We start from the raw sequence: 19025 nt of genomic DNA, 5'->3' as shown, positions 1-19025 counted from the left end.
AACGCTGCCGCGTTTGTTTTGAATCAACTAGCAGTGCTTTTCGACGTGTTCCGTTTTGATGATTCTTTCCTTTTTTCTAGATGCTGCTACGTTGCTGGGTCGCTGTTCGTTTTATGCATCGCTAGCATACAATGACCGGTGTTATGGTATAGCAGGGTCTGGTCTGTGCTTGAAATAAACATTTTTGTTCGCTGCGATGATTAAAATTATTGCGGCTGGAGTGGCTATTTATTGCCAAAACATTCAAAAACTTATCTTCAGTAAGGGTGAAATTGGGTTAGAATGATTTTTCATGGCATTTACAATTTCTCAGTCTTTTCAAAGAAACTTAATACTGTTTAAAGGGTTGAGTAGGAGACATCTTAGAAAACGTTTGCTGAAAATGTCACTTTCCTGGAACAAAAACTATGTTTTTGGCAGCTATATATATTTGGGGTACTTTTTTCCACCAAAAATGATTTTTCAAAAAGTCTACCTTTTAATAAACTTTTTGAAATGGGTCGAAAAGTACCTTAAAGTTTAAAAATATCCACTTCGAATATTGTAGCATACCAATACGATTCCTTGGAAAAAGTAACATTGCTGAGTGATTTTTTTGATCCTTGCTTTGTATTTGTGCATTATTTTAGTTTCAATTTTTCAACCGATTCATCAAATTCCAACATAATTTTGGAAAATGATGGTAAATTATCTAAGAACAATCCTTCGTTAAAAGTTTTTCGCTATCATTTAAATATTTTTTGTTCTTTAGAAGTAATGAGAGATGTATCGTTTTTTGACCCATAGTCACCCAAACTAGCGGTACATAAATTTTAACTTGATACAATTTTCAATGTAATTTAAAAAATGCTAGATTTATATTTTAGTAAGATTTCATTATGGGAAGATAATTGTAATGCGATAGATTTTAACCGAATCGTTCGTATGAAGGAGAACAGGGTTTTTTTTTCAGATGGTGGTTACATCTAAAAGAGCATCAGTGGAAAAATATGCAAACCCATAGTTTTTTAGAAGATTCTGTAAACATTTGAAACACAATAGTTTATAGGGTAATTTCAAAAAATACTTTAGAAAACTGCTTAATTTGAGCGAATATTTTCTTGTGATTTTGTAATGTCTAGTATTACGATGTTGTCCCGACACGCTATAGTTTCTTCTTAGGTACAATAATTTGTATTTCAATTGAAATATTGTTGTATGAAAATGAATTATCCGAATAGGGGATTTATAGAGGTGCAAAAAATGACAGTCGAATAGATCAGGTTGGAATGTTGCATATCAAAAGGTTTTTAAAATGTATTGACGTAGTTGTTATTATTTGTAAGCAAAAAACGAATAACATATTGCACCCCCCCCCCCCCCCCCGCTCAGCAGTTGGCGCCCCTTGTACAAATATAGGCGCCCTACGAGGAGAAGCGCCCTCGACAGGAACATTGGCGCCCTAAACCCGCCAACAGCGACTAACTAGTTCAAAATCGTACAGCTCAGCCCTGGTTCAAACCATTTATAGCCGTTTTCTTATGAGCACCCTGCTTTCAAAGCATTTATTTTTATCAAGTAAGAATTTGCAAAATATTGAAGTTCCAGCTGAATAAAAAATGTGACTATATAATAAATTCTAATGTGATACCGTCATCAGGGGTGACATTGGGTCTGGGGGGTGAGTTTTGGTCATACAAAAATGCAGAAATTTGTATGTCCCAATCTCACCCCCAGACCCAATGTCACCCCTGATGACGGTACTTCTAAATAATAGTAAGCAAACAATTTTAGAAAAGAGGATTTAATTTAATTGTGTACATTTCAAATTAATATTATGCAATCATAAAAAAACCTAGCGTGACGTCACAATCTCGCAAACCCCCCCCCCCCCTTCCCTCTTCGTCACATCTTGTCACACCTTCGGTAACCCCCTTTCCCCCCCTAAGAACGTACGTACTTTATGGATCACGCCTAAACAATATGAATATTCCTGAAATGCCATAATACTCCATCTAAATGTTTGAATTAAAACAATTTGGTGGAGACGCGATGTTTGTCTTTTGAAGATTAAATGCTGGATTTCTCATAAACATATTTAAGCATTTTGTTTTTGTAATATGACATGTTCTCAAACATAACTGTTTTAGGTGTGTACATTGTGACCGTTATTTTTTTGTATCAAATTTAAATATTTGTTCAAATATTGCAAGAATGGAATAATGAAATATTGGTGTATGTGTCAAAAATGCTTCCATTTATTGCGAAACAATTTCGCTTCGTTTGTAGACAGTGAATGTAGCTTATTGCACACTAGATTTCATCATGTCATTTTCTTTATTTTGATGTTTTCTTTATTGGAGGTGGGTAAAAGCCCCCTGAGCTGTGCATGGTATTCAAAATGGCACAAATCAGCCTCATGTTAAATGTGATGACTCTATTTAGGCACAAGCATGCTTTTGACCCGCCCGTGTGGATCAATCAGGCCGCGCCCTGGACTCACAATCCAGAGGTTGCTGGTTCGAATCCCGCGGTGGGCGCTCTATAATTATTTGTGTAAATATGGGTATCCGGCGCCATCGCTCCGCGCCGTACTCAAACACTTAGGAGCCCAGGGCGGCGAAGTCCTTGTAAATAAAAAGGAAGACACTAGTGGTTGATACTAGCAATAGTGGCCGACAGCTATAATGTCAACTTCGTTTTTTTTTGCTTGGAATTGATATTTTTGGTTGGGTTTAGTATCATTGATCGCGTTGATTTATTGTGGTAGTTGAAATTAGAACCAATTCTACCTAATTGAGATTATTAATACCATGATAGCCGTTCATTGCCGGCTGATCTTATCTGCATCACCTGGGTACAATGATAAGGGATTTGGATGACAGGAAGTGTTGATGCTCCACTTTTTTTAAGGAGATAAGAGAAATAATCTCTTCTTATTTTGGGTAGGAAAATGATCTTAAAGCCAACTGAGTGGTGTTGTCCGCTTTGCTGTTTTAATTCTCCTTGTGTTCTAACTTTCAATTCTTCTCATCTCTTATAAGATGAATTCTAGAAATCTAGAGTTTTGCCTTCCTCACTTTACTGAGGAAAGGCTATAAAATCACTCGAAAAACGAACTTCTTAATTTGACCTCCTAGACCCACTTCACGTATACATATCGACTCAGAATCAAATTCTGAGCAAATGTCTGTGTGTGTGTGTAGGGATGTGGGTCTGTGCACCAAAAAATATGCACTCGATTATCTCGGCGCTGGCTGAATCGATTTGGACCGTTTTGGTCTCATTCGATCCGTCTTGGGGTCCCATAAATCGCTATTGAAAATTATAAAGTTTAGTTTAGTACTTCAAAAGTTATGCTAAAAAAACGATTTTGACAAAAGTCCGGAAGATTGTAAAAAGGGTGGTTTTTGTAAGAAAACCCGCCATGCTATACATTTTTAGAAAGGTAATAAAGAGACCTTTCCAACGCGTCAAAAACATCTAAGATCTGACAACCCTATCAAAAGTTATAAGAACTTAAGTGTTATTTATGCACTTTTTGGACGCCGGATCTCAGATATTTTGATAAAAACGTTGTCCGGATCTCTCATGCGACCTATCGTTGGATAGGTAATCAAAAGACCTTTCCAACGCGTTCAAGACATTGAAGATCTGACAACCCTATCAAAAGTTATAAGCATTTAAGTGTTATTTATGAACCTTTTAGAGGCCGGATCTCATATATTTTGATGAAAACGTTGTCCGGATCTACCATGCGACTTGTCGTTGGATAGGTAATCGAAAGACCTTTCCAACGAGTTCAATAGATTGCAGATCTGACAACCCTATCAAAAGTTATACGCACTTAAGTGTTATTTATGAACTTTTTTCAGGCCGGATCTCATATATATTGATGAAAACGTTGTCCGGATCTATCATGCGACTGATCGTTGGATAGGTAATCGAAAGACCTTTCCAACGAGTTCAATAGATTGCAGATCTGGCAACCCTATCAAAAGTTATAAGCACTTATGTGTTATTTATACACATTTTAGAGGCAGAATCTCAGATATTTTGATGAGAACGTTGTCCGGATCTATCATGCGACTGGTCGTTGGATAGGTAATCGAAAGACCTTTCCAACGAGTTCAATAGATTGCAGATCTGACAACCCTATCAAAAGTTATAGGCACATAAGAGCCATGAATTATGATGATCTTACTACCCAATCTGATGGTATGAATCAAGTTGATAGAACACTGAAAGGTCCGTCCTTTTGTATCTATTTTGGATAGCATTACTCTCTAAATGTGAGGAAGGCACCAACCACCTAAGGGTGGATTAAGTATCGTTTTTTTTAAAGGTCCTATAAACTATTGTCTTTCATATGTTTTCAGGACCTATTCAAACTCTGGAAATTTCCTAGTATATTTTAAACTGTGTAATATAGTAGATTTAACTTCAAATACGCCTAGGACTTATTCTATCTTGTATGTTCTCAATATTTACATTTACATCACAACTTATACAGTATGTAAAAAAAGTATTTACACCCCTTGGGCACTATGCACATTTTGCAAACTTTTAATTCAACCAAATGTCAACATATTACCATAGAATTGCTAAATAAACATTTTGGAGTTGGTATAACACCATTTTGGGGGTCTTTGTATCGATAGAATAAATTTTTCGTTGGAATTTCGTACCAACCCGGAATTACGTCATCGGAAAATCCGCCGGCATCCGAACCGGTCCACGATTCACTAGTCAACCTAAGTGGCATCGGAAAGGGCATAAAATTTCCGATCTTTTGATACCCATACATCTAGGTTTTCTATAAAACCCACGTTTTTAAATACCTAGGTAAAAACGTTGTTATGGTTTCGTTTGAGCAACCTGCCAAAAATGTATGGACTTGCGTAATGTTTGTTCTCGTGAATCAAACTTACTTTTAGCTCAGGTATTTAAAAACGTGGGTTTTATAGAAAACCTAGATGTATGGGTATCAAAAGATCGGAAATTTTATGCCCTTTCCGATGCCACTTAGGTTGACTAGTGAATCGTGGACCGGTTCGGATGCCGGCGGATTTTCCGATGACGTAATTCCGGGTTGGTACGAAATTCCAACGAAAAATTTATTCTATCGATACAAAGACCCCCAAAATGGTGTTATACCAACTCCAAAATGTTTATTTAGCAATTCTATGGTAATATGTTGACATTTAGTTGAATTAAAAGTTTGCAAAATTAAGTTCTTATAAGTTTTATATAGAATTTCCAGAGTTCTATAAACTTTTATACTAAGTGGTTAGTAAACCTTATATTCAATCCAAATTATTTTTTTAATAAGTCAAGGATGCCTATTTGGAGTTGGGAGACTGGATTTATGGTGATTTGTAAACAAATAACTGTATTCATGTAAATTTTTCGAAAGGTGTACAAACTTTTCTTGCACCTTTTGTGATTTTTGTAATAGTATTTGTTATAGAACTTTTTATAGAAATCATCTTTTCACGAACTTTTTGTAGCATAATGTTTGGCATGAGTTTCTGAACAAAACGTAGTACTAGGTTTTGTTTTGATGTTTCATCACAATATGTGCATAGTGCCCAAGGGGTGTAAATACTTTTTTTACATACTGTATGTTGGCCGGTTATTGCTCACCAATCTAAAGGAAAGGACTTCATCGATTTAAATCAGATGAGAATGAAAATTCAAAATTCGTCGCTGTCGTGCTAACTTGTCGTATGTCAATTTTAGGCCAAATTGAGCTAAGAACGCCATTTTGTGCAGCTCACAATGCCTCACCTTTTGACCTTCACAGATCCCCAAAATTCAATCCTGAGATATTCAATAAAAACTGTGCAATCTTAACACAGCCTGAACATTGATGAAAGTGCGACAATTTGCCAAAGGGATTCCTGGTCAGAATGCGTTTGACGCACGTACAAGTCAGACTACCGTAAATATTCGTTCCTGATTGCAGCAGTCTTATTAAAATAAAAAAAGCAAAAATCGCCAGTCCGTAAATAAACTCGCACTCGTACTTTTTTCCCTCGGGAGCGCAGAGTGATTACAGTTTTCTGTTGTGACCTGGTTGAATGGGGACTGTTTCCAAACGTTAACGTAACAGCGTAAAAACGATAAAAAAAACTTCCCGATTCCCGCTGCTGCTTTTGCCAACTCCATCCCAGCTTCCTCCATTCCCAAACCATCCCAGCTTCCCGGTCCCACGTGGTTCCACCCGCGTTTTCACGTTTTCGTGTCCGTTTTCTTAGCTGTGTATGTATTTGGTTGTGTGCATTCACTCTCATAAATGGAGAAAACGAGCGACATCAAACTGATTCCTTTTATCTTTTTGGCCTGGACTCCGGGTGGACTTGGTCGGTGACGATACCACAACCGGGATGGTCGAACCGGACGGGAAACTGTTTTGCGGATTTGGCCAGACTGTGACACACACACACAGAGGACAGTAAACTATGCAGAACGGTCGTCATTTCGCGTGGGAAAGAAACGCCAGTAGGAAAAAAAAAGAAACATTGGCGAAGCATTTATAGCTCCTCAGTGGTATGCCGGCTTTTCCCACCCCATATCATGAACCATGAAAAAGCGATGCCAACTGTCATGAGAAAAAAATGGGACTGTCCGAATTGCAAAACGAAGTAACGGGTTTGGAGTTTAAGGGGAAATATTTATGCAGGGCGGTTTTGAGGTTATTTCACTGTTCTGTTCTTTTTATTGTCTGCGCTGAAGAATTTGTGTACCTAGAAAAAGGATACTCATTAGAGTGGTTTAAATTTGACTTTTTGCCGTTTAGGACATTTACCAAACCTTAAGAGTTTTAGCAATATCGGTATCAAAATTCATGGTTTTAATTTTAGGGTATGGAAATTGACATTTCAATTGACAATTGACAAAGATTAAAAATTGTATAAAATAAAATAAATTTTAAGAGCTTTGTCCAAAGTACTTTGTCATATTGTTTATGTGTAACATAACCATCTGCACCCTTTTTAAAGTAGCTATAAAAATAGCAGTATCGGGCGTATTACCCGCTAATCCAAATTTAGATTGGAATGTCTTTAAACAAAATAGAAAGATAGATATTTTTGGATTGATTCCTTTTGTTTTCCAAAAGTTCACCAAATTCATTTCATTTAATTTCCAATGGCCTTAAGGTGAAACAAGAAGGCAGCGCCATATTGACACCACGACTCGACAGGTTCTCCCTGTTGCAGACGCTAAATACAAAGATAGCAAACAATCCAAGAACTGGCATCCCGTTTCACCTTAAGGTATGACCAAGAAAACGATGCTCTAAAATAAATGTTTCACGTAAAATGGGTTCACTCTTTAAACCCTCGTATGCAAAAGGAGCATTAAACCATCCTGGAAAAAATCATTGTTTTTTCACACACTGTTATCTCCATTTCCACCCACAGATACGCCAATTGTAACACTAAAAATGGGATCATCGTTAAATCCAGATGACATCAAGGAGGGTGATGATATATACTTTGACTGCCACATCCAGTCGAACCCGAAACCGTACAAGCTGGCTTGGTATCATAACGTAAGTACATAATGCATATAAAATAATATAAAATTATCCTGCATCCCCACCAGCTCATCCAAGAGCAAAGGAGCGACTCCCGACACCATATAAATCAAGCAAGAAAGCATTGTGCCAGGCGGAAAAAAGTAGCATCAAGTTGAGAGGGGGAAAAAAGTAAAACGGACGAGTGCTAAAAAATAAGACATAAAAGTATTCGCTATCTCCAGCGTTTTTGGGTGGGAAGTTGGGAAGGACCAGTCGACGTCGTCGGTTGGAAAGTGCCTCTCTATGCTTTATCTCCTGTGGGAGGAAACATAGGAAGAGGGGATGTTTTCTTTTTGTTTCCCAAACACACTCTCATGCTGAGAGAAACAAATGGAAGTTTCAAGTGGATGACAGTCAGTTATTTTTTTTTCCTGGGCATCATGCTTTCCAAAAATGTGAATATTGTAGAATGTTTTTTTTTTATATGCATATTCTAGTCAATTGTTGTGAAGAAAATCAAAATTTTGTGGTATAACCATATAAAATTAAAAAAAAAACTATGAGAAATATTGCATCTTTTGTTTCAGATGATACTTTGACTTTATTTCAAAAAGCCAATTTTCATTTTGGGTTTTCCATACAAGTATCCATCAGTGTTCGTACGGACTTTGAAAAGTTCTCAGATCAAGTTCTGATGTAGTTTACTCTCGTAGGGTGTACTAATATGGACTTTCACGCCAAATTTCTGCTCATTTGGTTAAAGATTGGCTCGTCTCAAGCGGTCAAAATATAGTATGGGAATTTGGAAAAGTACATTTAATTTTTTTGTTCAATCATTGCGCGGAATCATCCAGAGAACATTTTTTCTGCAGAGACCAGGTCGATACGTTGAACCTAGTTCTGGCTTAACGATAGTACATTCGAGGTTTTCGGAACCAACGGTTTTCTTAGAAAAAAAAGCATCTAATTTTTCTTAGCAAATCCATGAAGACCAATATGCCCCAAAAAAAGTTTCTGGTAATTTTATCAAACACAAATCAGCACAAATTTTCAATGAAACAATTTATCCCATTGAGTGGCTTATATTGACAAATGACCGAATCATTAACACAGACCACTGGTGGATTATACTGTAGATTCGATAAGTCAAAGGTTTTAGAATCGATTCAGGATATCGACGATCTTGTTTTTTTAGTTTTCGTTCATTCCTTTCACACAGGGATGGAAAAATCACGAAAAATCTATTTTTTCACCGCTAAAGAGAGTGGAGGCGAAACACGCAAAAGAAAACGCTCCCGAATTTCTCGAAGAAAATCAATCAGTTGAAGATTTTTGTGAATCTCCTTGTTAGCATCAGTTAAATTATTATTATTTGTTTTGTGTCAACATAAAACATAAATTTTAGGGCATCCCAGGCTCGATTTCTCCGGCAAAATTAAACATTTGTGCCAATTTTGAGTCAAATCGGTTATGGTTCAGGAGTCGCTGTAGAACTTTAAAGTTGATAAAAAATGTGTAATAAAAACGTTATTTTTAAATCATTAATAACCTTTTAGTATCAATTCGGATCGCTTTGCACTTTTGGTCAAAATTGTAAATTGCTTAATTTCATATTAGAATCTCACTGTTGACAAAATTTCCACGCACACTTCCGGTGAAAAACGAAAATGTTGACTATCTCTTACTTTTTTTTTCAAAAACTCCCATACAAACTCCAACCAGCGTCATCAGCGTTGTGTTTTAATGAAAAAAAAAACTTCAATATTTTTCCAATAAATTTTGGGACGTTTTTGAAACAACGAGATTAAATATTTAATTTTTGAAGCCAATTTAATGAACGATAAATTGATTAAAAAAAAACTGCTCTGAGCATCTGTAACCAGTGTGAGTGTTGTGTGCAATAATTGATGTGACTCGTCGCGAATTTTGTGTTAAATTATTTAAATGTAAATTATTGTGCCAAGAAGACGTTGTGTTTGTCGACGGGAAGTTACCAGGACGCCGCCCAGCAAGCAAGAAACCCGAAGCTGGAAGTCCCACACCGTGCGTCGTTACCGCTAGTCACCACCAGGAGCGCTGCTGCATAACATCGCATGGGCGGCCATTGGGGGTGGTGAATGTGCGTAATCCTTGAGGATGACAGGATGAGGAGGAGATGGGTTGGCGCGTAAGAGGTCAGGGGTTCGGGATTTTGACCCGACCGTTGCTCGGTCATTAAGTCCGGATATCGAGAAGTGGAAGGTTGTCGGCAAGTACAACCGTTACCCGCGAAGACCAGTGTTGGAGTAGTGAATCCTTGGAGGATTGGCAAGTGCCCGGAAGAGCTACATCCGTGGCCGTGACGAGAGAGCAGGAGTTGCCCGTAGGAGAATTGGACATCCAGGTATGACCGGAAAACCCCCAGGAAAATCCCCGAACGAACCCCAAGCCTGACAATACCCTAACCGCCATTTTGAATCCCTCATCCAGGACCCCTTTGTGTTCCTTTGTGTTCCTTTGTTCACTGCGTGAACACCGTTTGGTTTCACCCCGGCCGTGCGACATCCGGCCCGGTGAACCATCCGTACGAACCGTCAGCGTCTCGCTGGACATTGTTCGACCGCCAGGCCGTTACCGTTTCAACCGCGAACCCTAACCCCGGACTGTTCCGACGGAGTCCCCGGACACCGTCGAAGCCTGTTGCACGTCACCAAGCACAGGAAGGGCGCGGACGGCAGGCGAGGGTCCTTGAAGGCTGCAGCCGAAGCGTCGGAGGGTCCATCCGACTGACGTAGAAGCCACCCCCTTGGCAGAGCGCCGGAGGAGCGTCGACGACAGCAGGAAGGAGCAGCGACGACGGCAGAGCGGCGAGAACGGGGCCCCGAACGTGTTCACCGGAAGTGCGAAGAGAGGAAGAGGACGTGTGAGGTAGGAGTATTTATAAGGAAGTGGGACGGGACGTGTGAGCTAGTGGAAGTTTGGAAGGGATTCCCGGAATAAATCGTCGACTGTGCACGAAATAAAAGTAGTTTCCCTTAGGTAAATGCAGTGTTTTCTTGGTTTTTGAGTAATTTCGAGCGTCACGCCGACCCTGGGTATTTTAAGGGAGAGTCCCATCGGTTTTGTACGCCCTGACACCGGAAGCACATCTCTTACAAGGTTAGTTCACTTCGAGTATGGACTGGGAGTGAACACCAGTTGTTATACATCGCAGTACAGTGCAATCCCAACAAGAAAACACAAATTTTTCAAACACTTTTGCTTACCAAAAATCAACGGCAATTTCTGAGTAGTTTTCGATCAACAATTTGGAAGAACAATTATGAGAGGAAATATGATGAAAATTCAAGTTGCCAAAAAAAAAAGCGGAATGACACTGTAAAACATTTGTATAACATTTTCGTTACTAAAGACCGACATAGAAAGTGCAAACAGTAACACCAACTTATGATAATTTAAAACCCTTGTTGATTTTGAGCCCAAAATGATTTGAGGCACCATCTCGCAAAGTAAGCTCAGTGTAAAGGCAAGATTTAAGGATTTTCCTGCAGTCAGTGGATATGTGAAACATTTTTTCACATACAAGGCAAACCGTTGATAGATTGGTTTTGACTTTTCCCGGTCGGTGCTTCAACTCGGCTCAAGGGTGATGTTCTTGCCGAAAAAAAGCAGAGCAAAGAATAAGACCATTTTGCTTCTGCAGATGTGTATGTGTGCTCGTTTATTCCCGGAAGTGGCGCTAGAAGAGCTTTTGGCAGTTATTACTTTTTATTTCAGAGTGGGCTTTTAACTTCCCACAGCAAAAGAAGAACGGTGATTCAAATAAGGAAATGTAGAAGGCACGATGGTTGTTTGATTTCCCATCACCAGAGGATTGATGTAATTGGATCAGTCAGTTGTGAGATATGCGCGTGGGATGCCTTCCTCGTAGTCATTTTCGGAATTAGCCTGGAGAATTGGAGGGTGCTGGGGGCCCGTTGGCTTTGATGTACTTGCAGGGACTCGTGGGTCATTTCATGGTGGGTGGATCGTAAAAAAGATACAACGTAAAGCTGAAATTATATAGAAGTCATTCATTGTTAGTTTACGAGAACACCGCGGAGGATTTTTCTAATCAGATAATAAAATTGCAGGAACAATATTGCGCAAACATTCATTTCATAGTACTAGAGAGCTAAGTAAACAATACAGCTAACCCGTTTTGAAATCCTTTTTCAGAAAAAAAAACATTTTGAACTATTGTTATTTTTCCATCTCTCACCAGGGTAACGAACTGCATCACAACGTCACCGCGGGAATCATCTTGTCGGATCATTCGTTGGCACTACAGGGCGTTTCGCGGAACATGGCCGGCGAGTACACCTGCATAGCGACCAACACCGAAGGTCGCGGTGCCAGCAAGGGGGAGCCGCTGCGCGTTCACTGTAAGTAACTGTCCCCGGAATTCTGTATATTTTTTTGGTTTAGGTTTTCATTTTTCTCTCCATCGTGATTTGTATACAATTTCCCGAAAGGGAAATTGCTGTTTTTGTCCTTTTGAGCTTTTCATAGAGCTCGCAGTTCAAATTAATTTCCCAGTCCGCTTTTCCACGCAGTGGAATTGTGAGCAGAAATTCCCCCGTTGTGACCTCGTATACATTGGCGCAAGTTGGTTTGACGAGAGTACAAAAAAAAAATGGGACGGCATAAATGATTGCGTGAAATGCGCTCTAATTAAAGTGTCAAAACATGTCGCTGTCGTCGAGCGGAATGAAGTGTGAATTCAAATTGAACATCAATTCCCTGCTTTGACATGGGAGGAGACATTTTCTACCCACCGCATGACCAATCCCCACGCTATTGGACGAGGGTACTTCCTATTCTTCAGACAATGACAATAAAGCATTTTAATGGTGTTTAGTCGAAAAAACAAGTCAGTGGTGGATTTAACCCTTGAATCAGATGTTAATTTATTTCGGATTCAACAAATTCATATTTTGAATGAGATTTTTGTATGAAAAGAGTTTGTATATCGATTTACATTATAAATACAAGCGAATTTTACTCCGATAATTGAATCTCGAATGTTTTGAACAGAGGAAGCCACGATTGACATGAGTTCTTTCTTGGATACCTAACAAGTATTATTTTCATGCGTTTAAACTTTACCCTCTTCCTATTAAAGGGAAAGCTCGTGGAAATCATTTGTACGGACTCAACGGATTTGTACGAGATGTTTCCCTCCCAACACCCCCCCTCCATTGTTTACCAAGTCTCCTCTGTATTTGTGCGGTGTTAATTGTAGGTTTGTGTGCTCTTCATCTTCATTCGCAGATGCACCCGTTTGTGGCACGGACCGTGAGGAACTACTCGGCGCACTCAAGCACGAAACGCTGCAACTCAAGTGCGAGGTGGATGCATCCCCGCCGGCGGAATCCTTCCACTGGACGTTCAATTCATCCGGCGAACAAACAGAGCTACCGGCCAAACTCCACTCGAGCGAGGTAAGTTTGCTTCATCCGGATCGGCCAACTAGCGAGCAGCTAATTATCTTGATTATTCATCACACTTGCACGGTTGAACAAGTATCGATTTTCTTGCGGATTCTCTGCACAGTCGGGCGTTTTGTGCGGTTTTGCACTGAAAATTTGAAGAATGTTTAAAAATAAGAGCAAAAATATCAGAACTTTACTCAAATAAAAATTGAAAAAATAAAGTTTCAGCTTCCAAACAATTCAAAGTTGATTTTTTTCCCCAAAAAGGTAAAATTAAGTTTCTCCAAGTGCAAAAAGACCCGGAATTTCTCTGACAAAAAAGCGAACAAACGGAATGGCACACAAAAAGTCCTTGGACAATTTTCACACCCGTTTGAAGTTTTCCTTTCTTAGCAGATTTTTTTGCTCCTTTCCTTCGGTAGGACACAGGTTCACGTTTGCTACCCTTTTGTCGGTCCTCGTGATTATCCTTCCGGGCTTTTTCATTCGTATTATGCGATGAGATTCGCCGCCGTTCTTTCCGGCTGCCATCTTTTTTTATTGTTCGGCCCAACTTGCGCGAACACTCAATGTTGTGCTCGAGGCGGTCCGCACACTAATGGCTGCGGTCGCAACTCAGCATCGTTAGTGGGGTGCAGCTTAAGTTTATTCTTGTTTTATTATATCTTGAAGATCAAAGTTTTACCGGTAGAGTGGGTCATTTTTAAAATTTTGAGTAACATTCTGAAAATTTTTAGTTTTTTATGTTTGTGTCAGTTAGATAAATTTTACTACTATTATATTATGATCATGATATTATAAGGCATTTTTGACCATTTGACCTCAAGACATTCTACACATTGAACTATAACACTTTGAACAAAATTTGTAATGACCTACTTCACAATAAGTTCGATGTGTTTTCAAACTTATTTTACCATAAGAAGAATTTAACCATCATAAGAAAAAAAACATTGATATTTTCTAGAATCATGAATACACAGTAAACAATATCATGGAAATATTACATTTTGTAATGGGTACATTTTTTGTCAGGAGGATTTTACCTCTAAAAATGTGTATGTTTACAACATATCTAGGGTTTTTACATATTTTAATCTAAATTGAAGTAATATTACATCTCAAAAGACCAAAAGACTCACACCTTCAAATTTTACAACTTTCAAATTGGACAAATTCATTTTTTGAGGAATATCACAAAACATATACAGTATGTCAAACATGTTTGTACACCCCTTGGGCACCGTACACACTTAGTGATGGAACAAGCAAAAAAAAATAAAAGTTTGACAAAAATCCATGTAGGGTAGGGTAGTCATCAATGAGACGCTTTTGGTTTTTAACTTTCAACGATTTTTGTATTGTTGTCATCCGCATTTTTTAAGAAGTTTTTTGTTGCATTATCTTTCTTTTAATGTGTTCTAACAATGACCAACATATGAGATCAATCTGACGTCTACAGCTATAGTTATTCAACTGTCTCATTGTAGACGCACTTGGCAGGAGCAATGAGACAGGTGGGGAACAATGAGACACTCTACGAAAATAAATACTTTTCTAGTAAAATATCATGTTTTTGTATTGTTCCACTGCAGGTGACTTGCCTTGAACATTTTAATGCAGTTTTGCCAACATGAAACTTTAATTAACAAAAGTTATACTAAAAAGAATAAAATTTTTGTAAAATCCTTTTATTTATACCAAATAACTTTATATCTTTTGTTAAATGCAGATAAAACTCAATAAACATGCCAAAAATTACTTCCAATTCATGTTTTGAAAGATTTCCCTTGATTTTGAAAAGTTTAATGAAGAAAAATCAAAGTGTATCATCGTTACCCATGGGCTGAAAAGAGTGGGGAACAATGAGACAGAACTGGTTTCTGGGTATATTCTTAATTTTGGTCAAAGGCCATTGTAGCCCAACTCATGCCCTATGAAATGACGAAAGAAATTTGGAGAAATATTATGTTTTTTGTTAATGACAGCTTATGAGCGAAAATGTAATTTTCAGTCATAATTTACTTTTAAACCCCAAAATCAAACATTTATGAATAACATTGCAAGTGAGCGTCCATAACCAAAGCCACTATTATGGCAGAGGTGTATCTAGTAGGCATACCTTCCCCCAAATATGAGCCTGATCGGTTGAAACTACGACTTGTGAGAGCCATTTTATCATTGTTCCCCGTGTCTCATTGATGACTACTCTACCCTACTAAGTTTTGTTCAGAAACTCATGCCGAACATTTTGCCACAAAAATCTTCAGAAAAGATGATTTCTATAATAAGTTTCATAACAAATACTTAAAAAAAATTAAAAAACGGTAAAAAAAGAGTGTATACACTAGGGTGGGTACGGATTTTGTAAAGTTCTCAGATCAAGTTCTGGTGTGGGTCCCCTTGTAGGGCATACCCATAGGGACTCTCACGCCAAATTTCAGCTCATTTGGTTGAAAACTGGCTTGTCTCAAGCGGGTTCAAGTTTACATGGGATTTACTATGGGAAATTTTGATTTTTCTTTCATTCGCTCCTACAGGCCTGGGGAAAACATGTAGAAACTTCTAGGATGGCCAGAAATAAGGGATTTTCCTTAGCATGCTATGAATGCTTCATGAACACCGCGACGCCACATGTCAAACAGCTACCACGTGATTGTAAAATTTGCACCATAACAGTTTTTTTTTCTTATTTGGAGGTTTAGAATGCAGCTAAATAGTATCTGGATCACCATAAATGATAATTCTATAGTTCAAAAAGTAATAAAAAGTATTTTTTTTTAGGCGACACCAGTCCACGTGGTAGCTGTTTGACATGTGGCGTCGCGGTGTTCATGAAGCATTCATAGCATGCTAAGGAAAATTTGATGCTTTTCTGGGGAAACCGTTGGTTCCGAAAACCCCGGATGTATTGCCGTTGAGCTCGATGGGGGTTGAACCAATCGACCTGGTCTCTTAGGGAAATTTGTTCTTCACACGATTCCGCTCATTTCTGGCCACCCTAGAAGTTTCTACATGTTTTCCCCAGGCCTGTAGGAGCGAATGAACGAAAATTCAAAATTTCCCATAGTAAATTCCATGTAAACTTGAACCCGCTTGAGACAAGCCAGTTTTCAACCAAATGAGCTGAAATTTGGCGTGAGAGTCCCTATGGGTATGCCCTACAAGGGGAACCACACCAGAACTTGATCTGAGAATTTTTCAAAATCCGTACCCACCCTAGTATACACTTTTCAAAATATAAACAAAACTAATGTTATTTTTTGATAAATCACCATTACTCGAGTGTCCGAACCTCACATATTCATGCTTGACTAGTTTAGAAAATAATTCTGATTGAATATTAATTTGACTAATTAAATACTTAGTGTAAACATTTATACAACTTTGGAAATTTTATATAAAACAGAGCTAAACTTTATTTTTTATACTTTTAATTCAACTAAATGTTAATATATCAACAAATAACTGTTTTTTGCTTTTTTTCAAAGTATTTGTTTTGGAACTTATCATAGAAATCATCTCTTCAGAAGAGTTTTGTGGCAAAATATTCGGAATGAGTTTCTAAACAAAACCAAGTTCACCTCAACAAAAATCAATACTTTTCTAGCAAAACATTATAATTTTTGTTGTTTCATTGCATGTGACTTGTCGTGAACATTTGAAAGTGATTTTGTCAACATTACACTTCGATTAACAAAAGTTTTATTGAAAAGTATTAAAATGTTACAAAATACTTATATTAATACCAAACAAATTAAAGTCACTTGATTAATGGAAAACTTAATATATGAGCCAAAATTCAATTTTTTTTTTTGAAAATTTCCATAGATTTTGGATAGCTTTATCAAGAAAAAGCAACTCTTATGGCGTAATGGTATCCAGTAGATACACCTTTTATGCCAATTTGCCACCAAAACTGTAACATGGATCAAAATCAAAAACTAGAAATTAAATTATCGCTTTCTCATTCAACCACTCGTTAACTCCAGATTTTCTTCTACAGATTAAGTAATTTAATATTTTTTCTTCCTTTTCCCCTATATCTTTTCTTCACCATCGCCTCGAATCATCTGTTGCCTTGACCTCGTGCCACGCTCAAGACCGGCTTATCGCGGCTTAATTACACTCCCACGTCGGACCTGGACTACGGCACGATCTCCTGCTGGGGCCGTAACGCCATCGGAGTGCAAAAAACGCCCTGTGTGTTTCAGGTTGTGGCTGCAGGTAAGTTCAGGTTGAAGTTGGGTTGGGGAATAAAAAATCACGGAAAGAGGCTTCAAAGAACGAGGAAGCGATTTATGAGGGACCTACAGAAAAAAAGTATGCAACCTTTTATCTCGTTCCGTCATTTTAGCAAACTAAGATCTAGTGACTCTCACCAGAGGACTGGGTCGTCATGGGTAAAAATTTGCCAATTAAAGGTGGTGAACGTTAAAAAAGCAAAAGGTCGTGCAGAATAAAGTATGCAGAGTAAGGGATAAAAATTAAAATGTAATTAAATCGTTTTTGAATTTCCACCTGAAAGCTCTTACAATGGCATCACTTCTAGACGACTTCATAGTTTACGGAAGACCAAAACGACATCCCTCAAATGTGCGGTATGCTTTTCTTGCACAAACACGGCCAAGTCAAACCAAAACCAGCTGCTCAGCGGTCATGTGGCAACGGTGGTTGTGGAACACTTGAGGTCCTTCAGAAGAGTCTTTCGACGACCGCGTTGGCAACATCAAAGCTCGCCTCCCTGCTCCTCTCGAGAGCTATAAGTGTTTGAAAGCAAGAAAGGCAAAAAACGAAACCGGTGTAAACCCGTTAGATCTTGTGCATAATCTACTTTTTTTGCAAGAGTTCTAACATTGCCCGTTTTTTCCCATCTTCTCCCAGGACGACCGTTTGCGCTGCAAAACTGCACAATATCCAACCAATCTTCTGATTCACTGCACATTGAATGCATCGAAGGATTCGACGGTGGTCTGCCGCAGATGTTCCTGCTGGAGTTGGTCGAGGTGCCCGCCCTGAGACTGGTTAGAAATTTAAGTCTTCAAGTGAGTATCGGATAAATTTGGAGATATTTTTTTGTTACAGCATCTATTGACCATAAAGTATGAAGACATGTTCGGAACTTCTTTCATAATCGAACTTTACAATTCGTTGATTGTGTTGACTAAGGCTGAACAAAATGTAAATGTGAACAACATGTAAATGTGTAATTTTTCCTCTAAAAATGATTAAATCTACCAATTTTTCGTTGTCATGTCACTTTTTCCGTCTAAATTGATTGTTATATTACATAATTAAAAAGGTCATCTTAAACTTTCCAAATTTATACATTCTGTAACTGTGCATGAGGTTAGGGACCATCCATGAACAACGAGGACTCTTTTTTTTCCCCGCGTGGACGTCGTGGGCAATTGCTATACGAATAAAATATTTTTTGTATAGAGCATGGACAATCGCCAACTCCTCCCCCCCTCTAAGGTGTCCACCAGACACAAGACAAGATTATGGAAGTTCTTTGAAGTGTTTTTTCTCAGTTTGATTTTTTGCACATTTAGGAGAAAATGGGTCGTACAGTTGTATTACAATAATTGATTTTTCAATTTGAGTTTGAGCGAAACAAAATGCCAGACATGAAAGTGCATGGAAAACTTTCTGATCTACACGCCCAAATTTCTTAAAATTCAGCACAATTCGATAAAAAGTTGTCCGATTGAGCCCAAGTTTGGTTTGAGGTTTCATTGGCCAAAATAATAAGGCCCGTATATTTTTTGTCATTAAGGGGTTACATACATGTAAATCGACAAAAAAAAGTCGGAGGTTGGTGTGAGCACACACCTAATTTTATTTGAAATCTGTTTCAGGGCATTAAAATATACATTTTTATCTATTATCAAAACAAATTAGAAAGCATTTGGTTGTATCATTGCCGAGATATAGCTATTTGGAGTTAGCCGTTTCAAAAAACGGGTGCCACGATATCTTAACACTGCTTTGACCAAATCAGCTCAAAATTTTGGTGAAGACTCGTTAAACCGGTCTCGTGTGCATGACGAAGGCCGATTTTCAAA

The 19025-nt window shown here is 38.3% G+C and overlaps 1 protein-coding gene across 1 annotated transcript in view; it reads left to right on the top strand.

Moving 5' to 3' along the window:
• LOC120425820 (titin) overlaps positions 1-19025 on the top strand; it is a 222520-nt gene that overhangs the window by 178268 nt on the left and 25227 nt on the right. Inside the window, exons 8-12 of the mRNA XM_052706601.1 lie at positions 7407-7537; positions 11748-11907; positions 12797-12966; positions 17061-17184; positions 17842-18002. Of these exons, the coding sequence (XP_052562561.1) occupies positions 7407-7537; positions 11748-11907; positions 12797-12966; positions 17061-17184; positions 17842-18002 (746 nt within the window). The remainder of the gene's footprint in view (positions 1-7406; positions 7538-11747; positions 11908-12796; positions 12967-17060; positions 17185-17841; positions 18003-19025) is intronic.

This window comes from Culex pipiens, chromosome 1, assembly GCF_016801865.2.
Source record: "Culex pipiens pallens isolate TS chromosome 1, TS_CPP_V2, whole genome shotgun sequence".
Taxonomy (NCBI): Eukaryota; Metazoa; Arthropoda; class Insecta; order Diptera; family Culicidae; genus Culex; species Culex pipiens.
The sequence above is the reverse complement of the archived record's forward strand: the minus strand, read 5'-3'. Positions and strand labels throughout refer to the sequence as shown.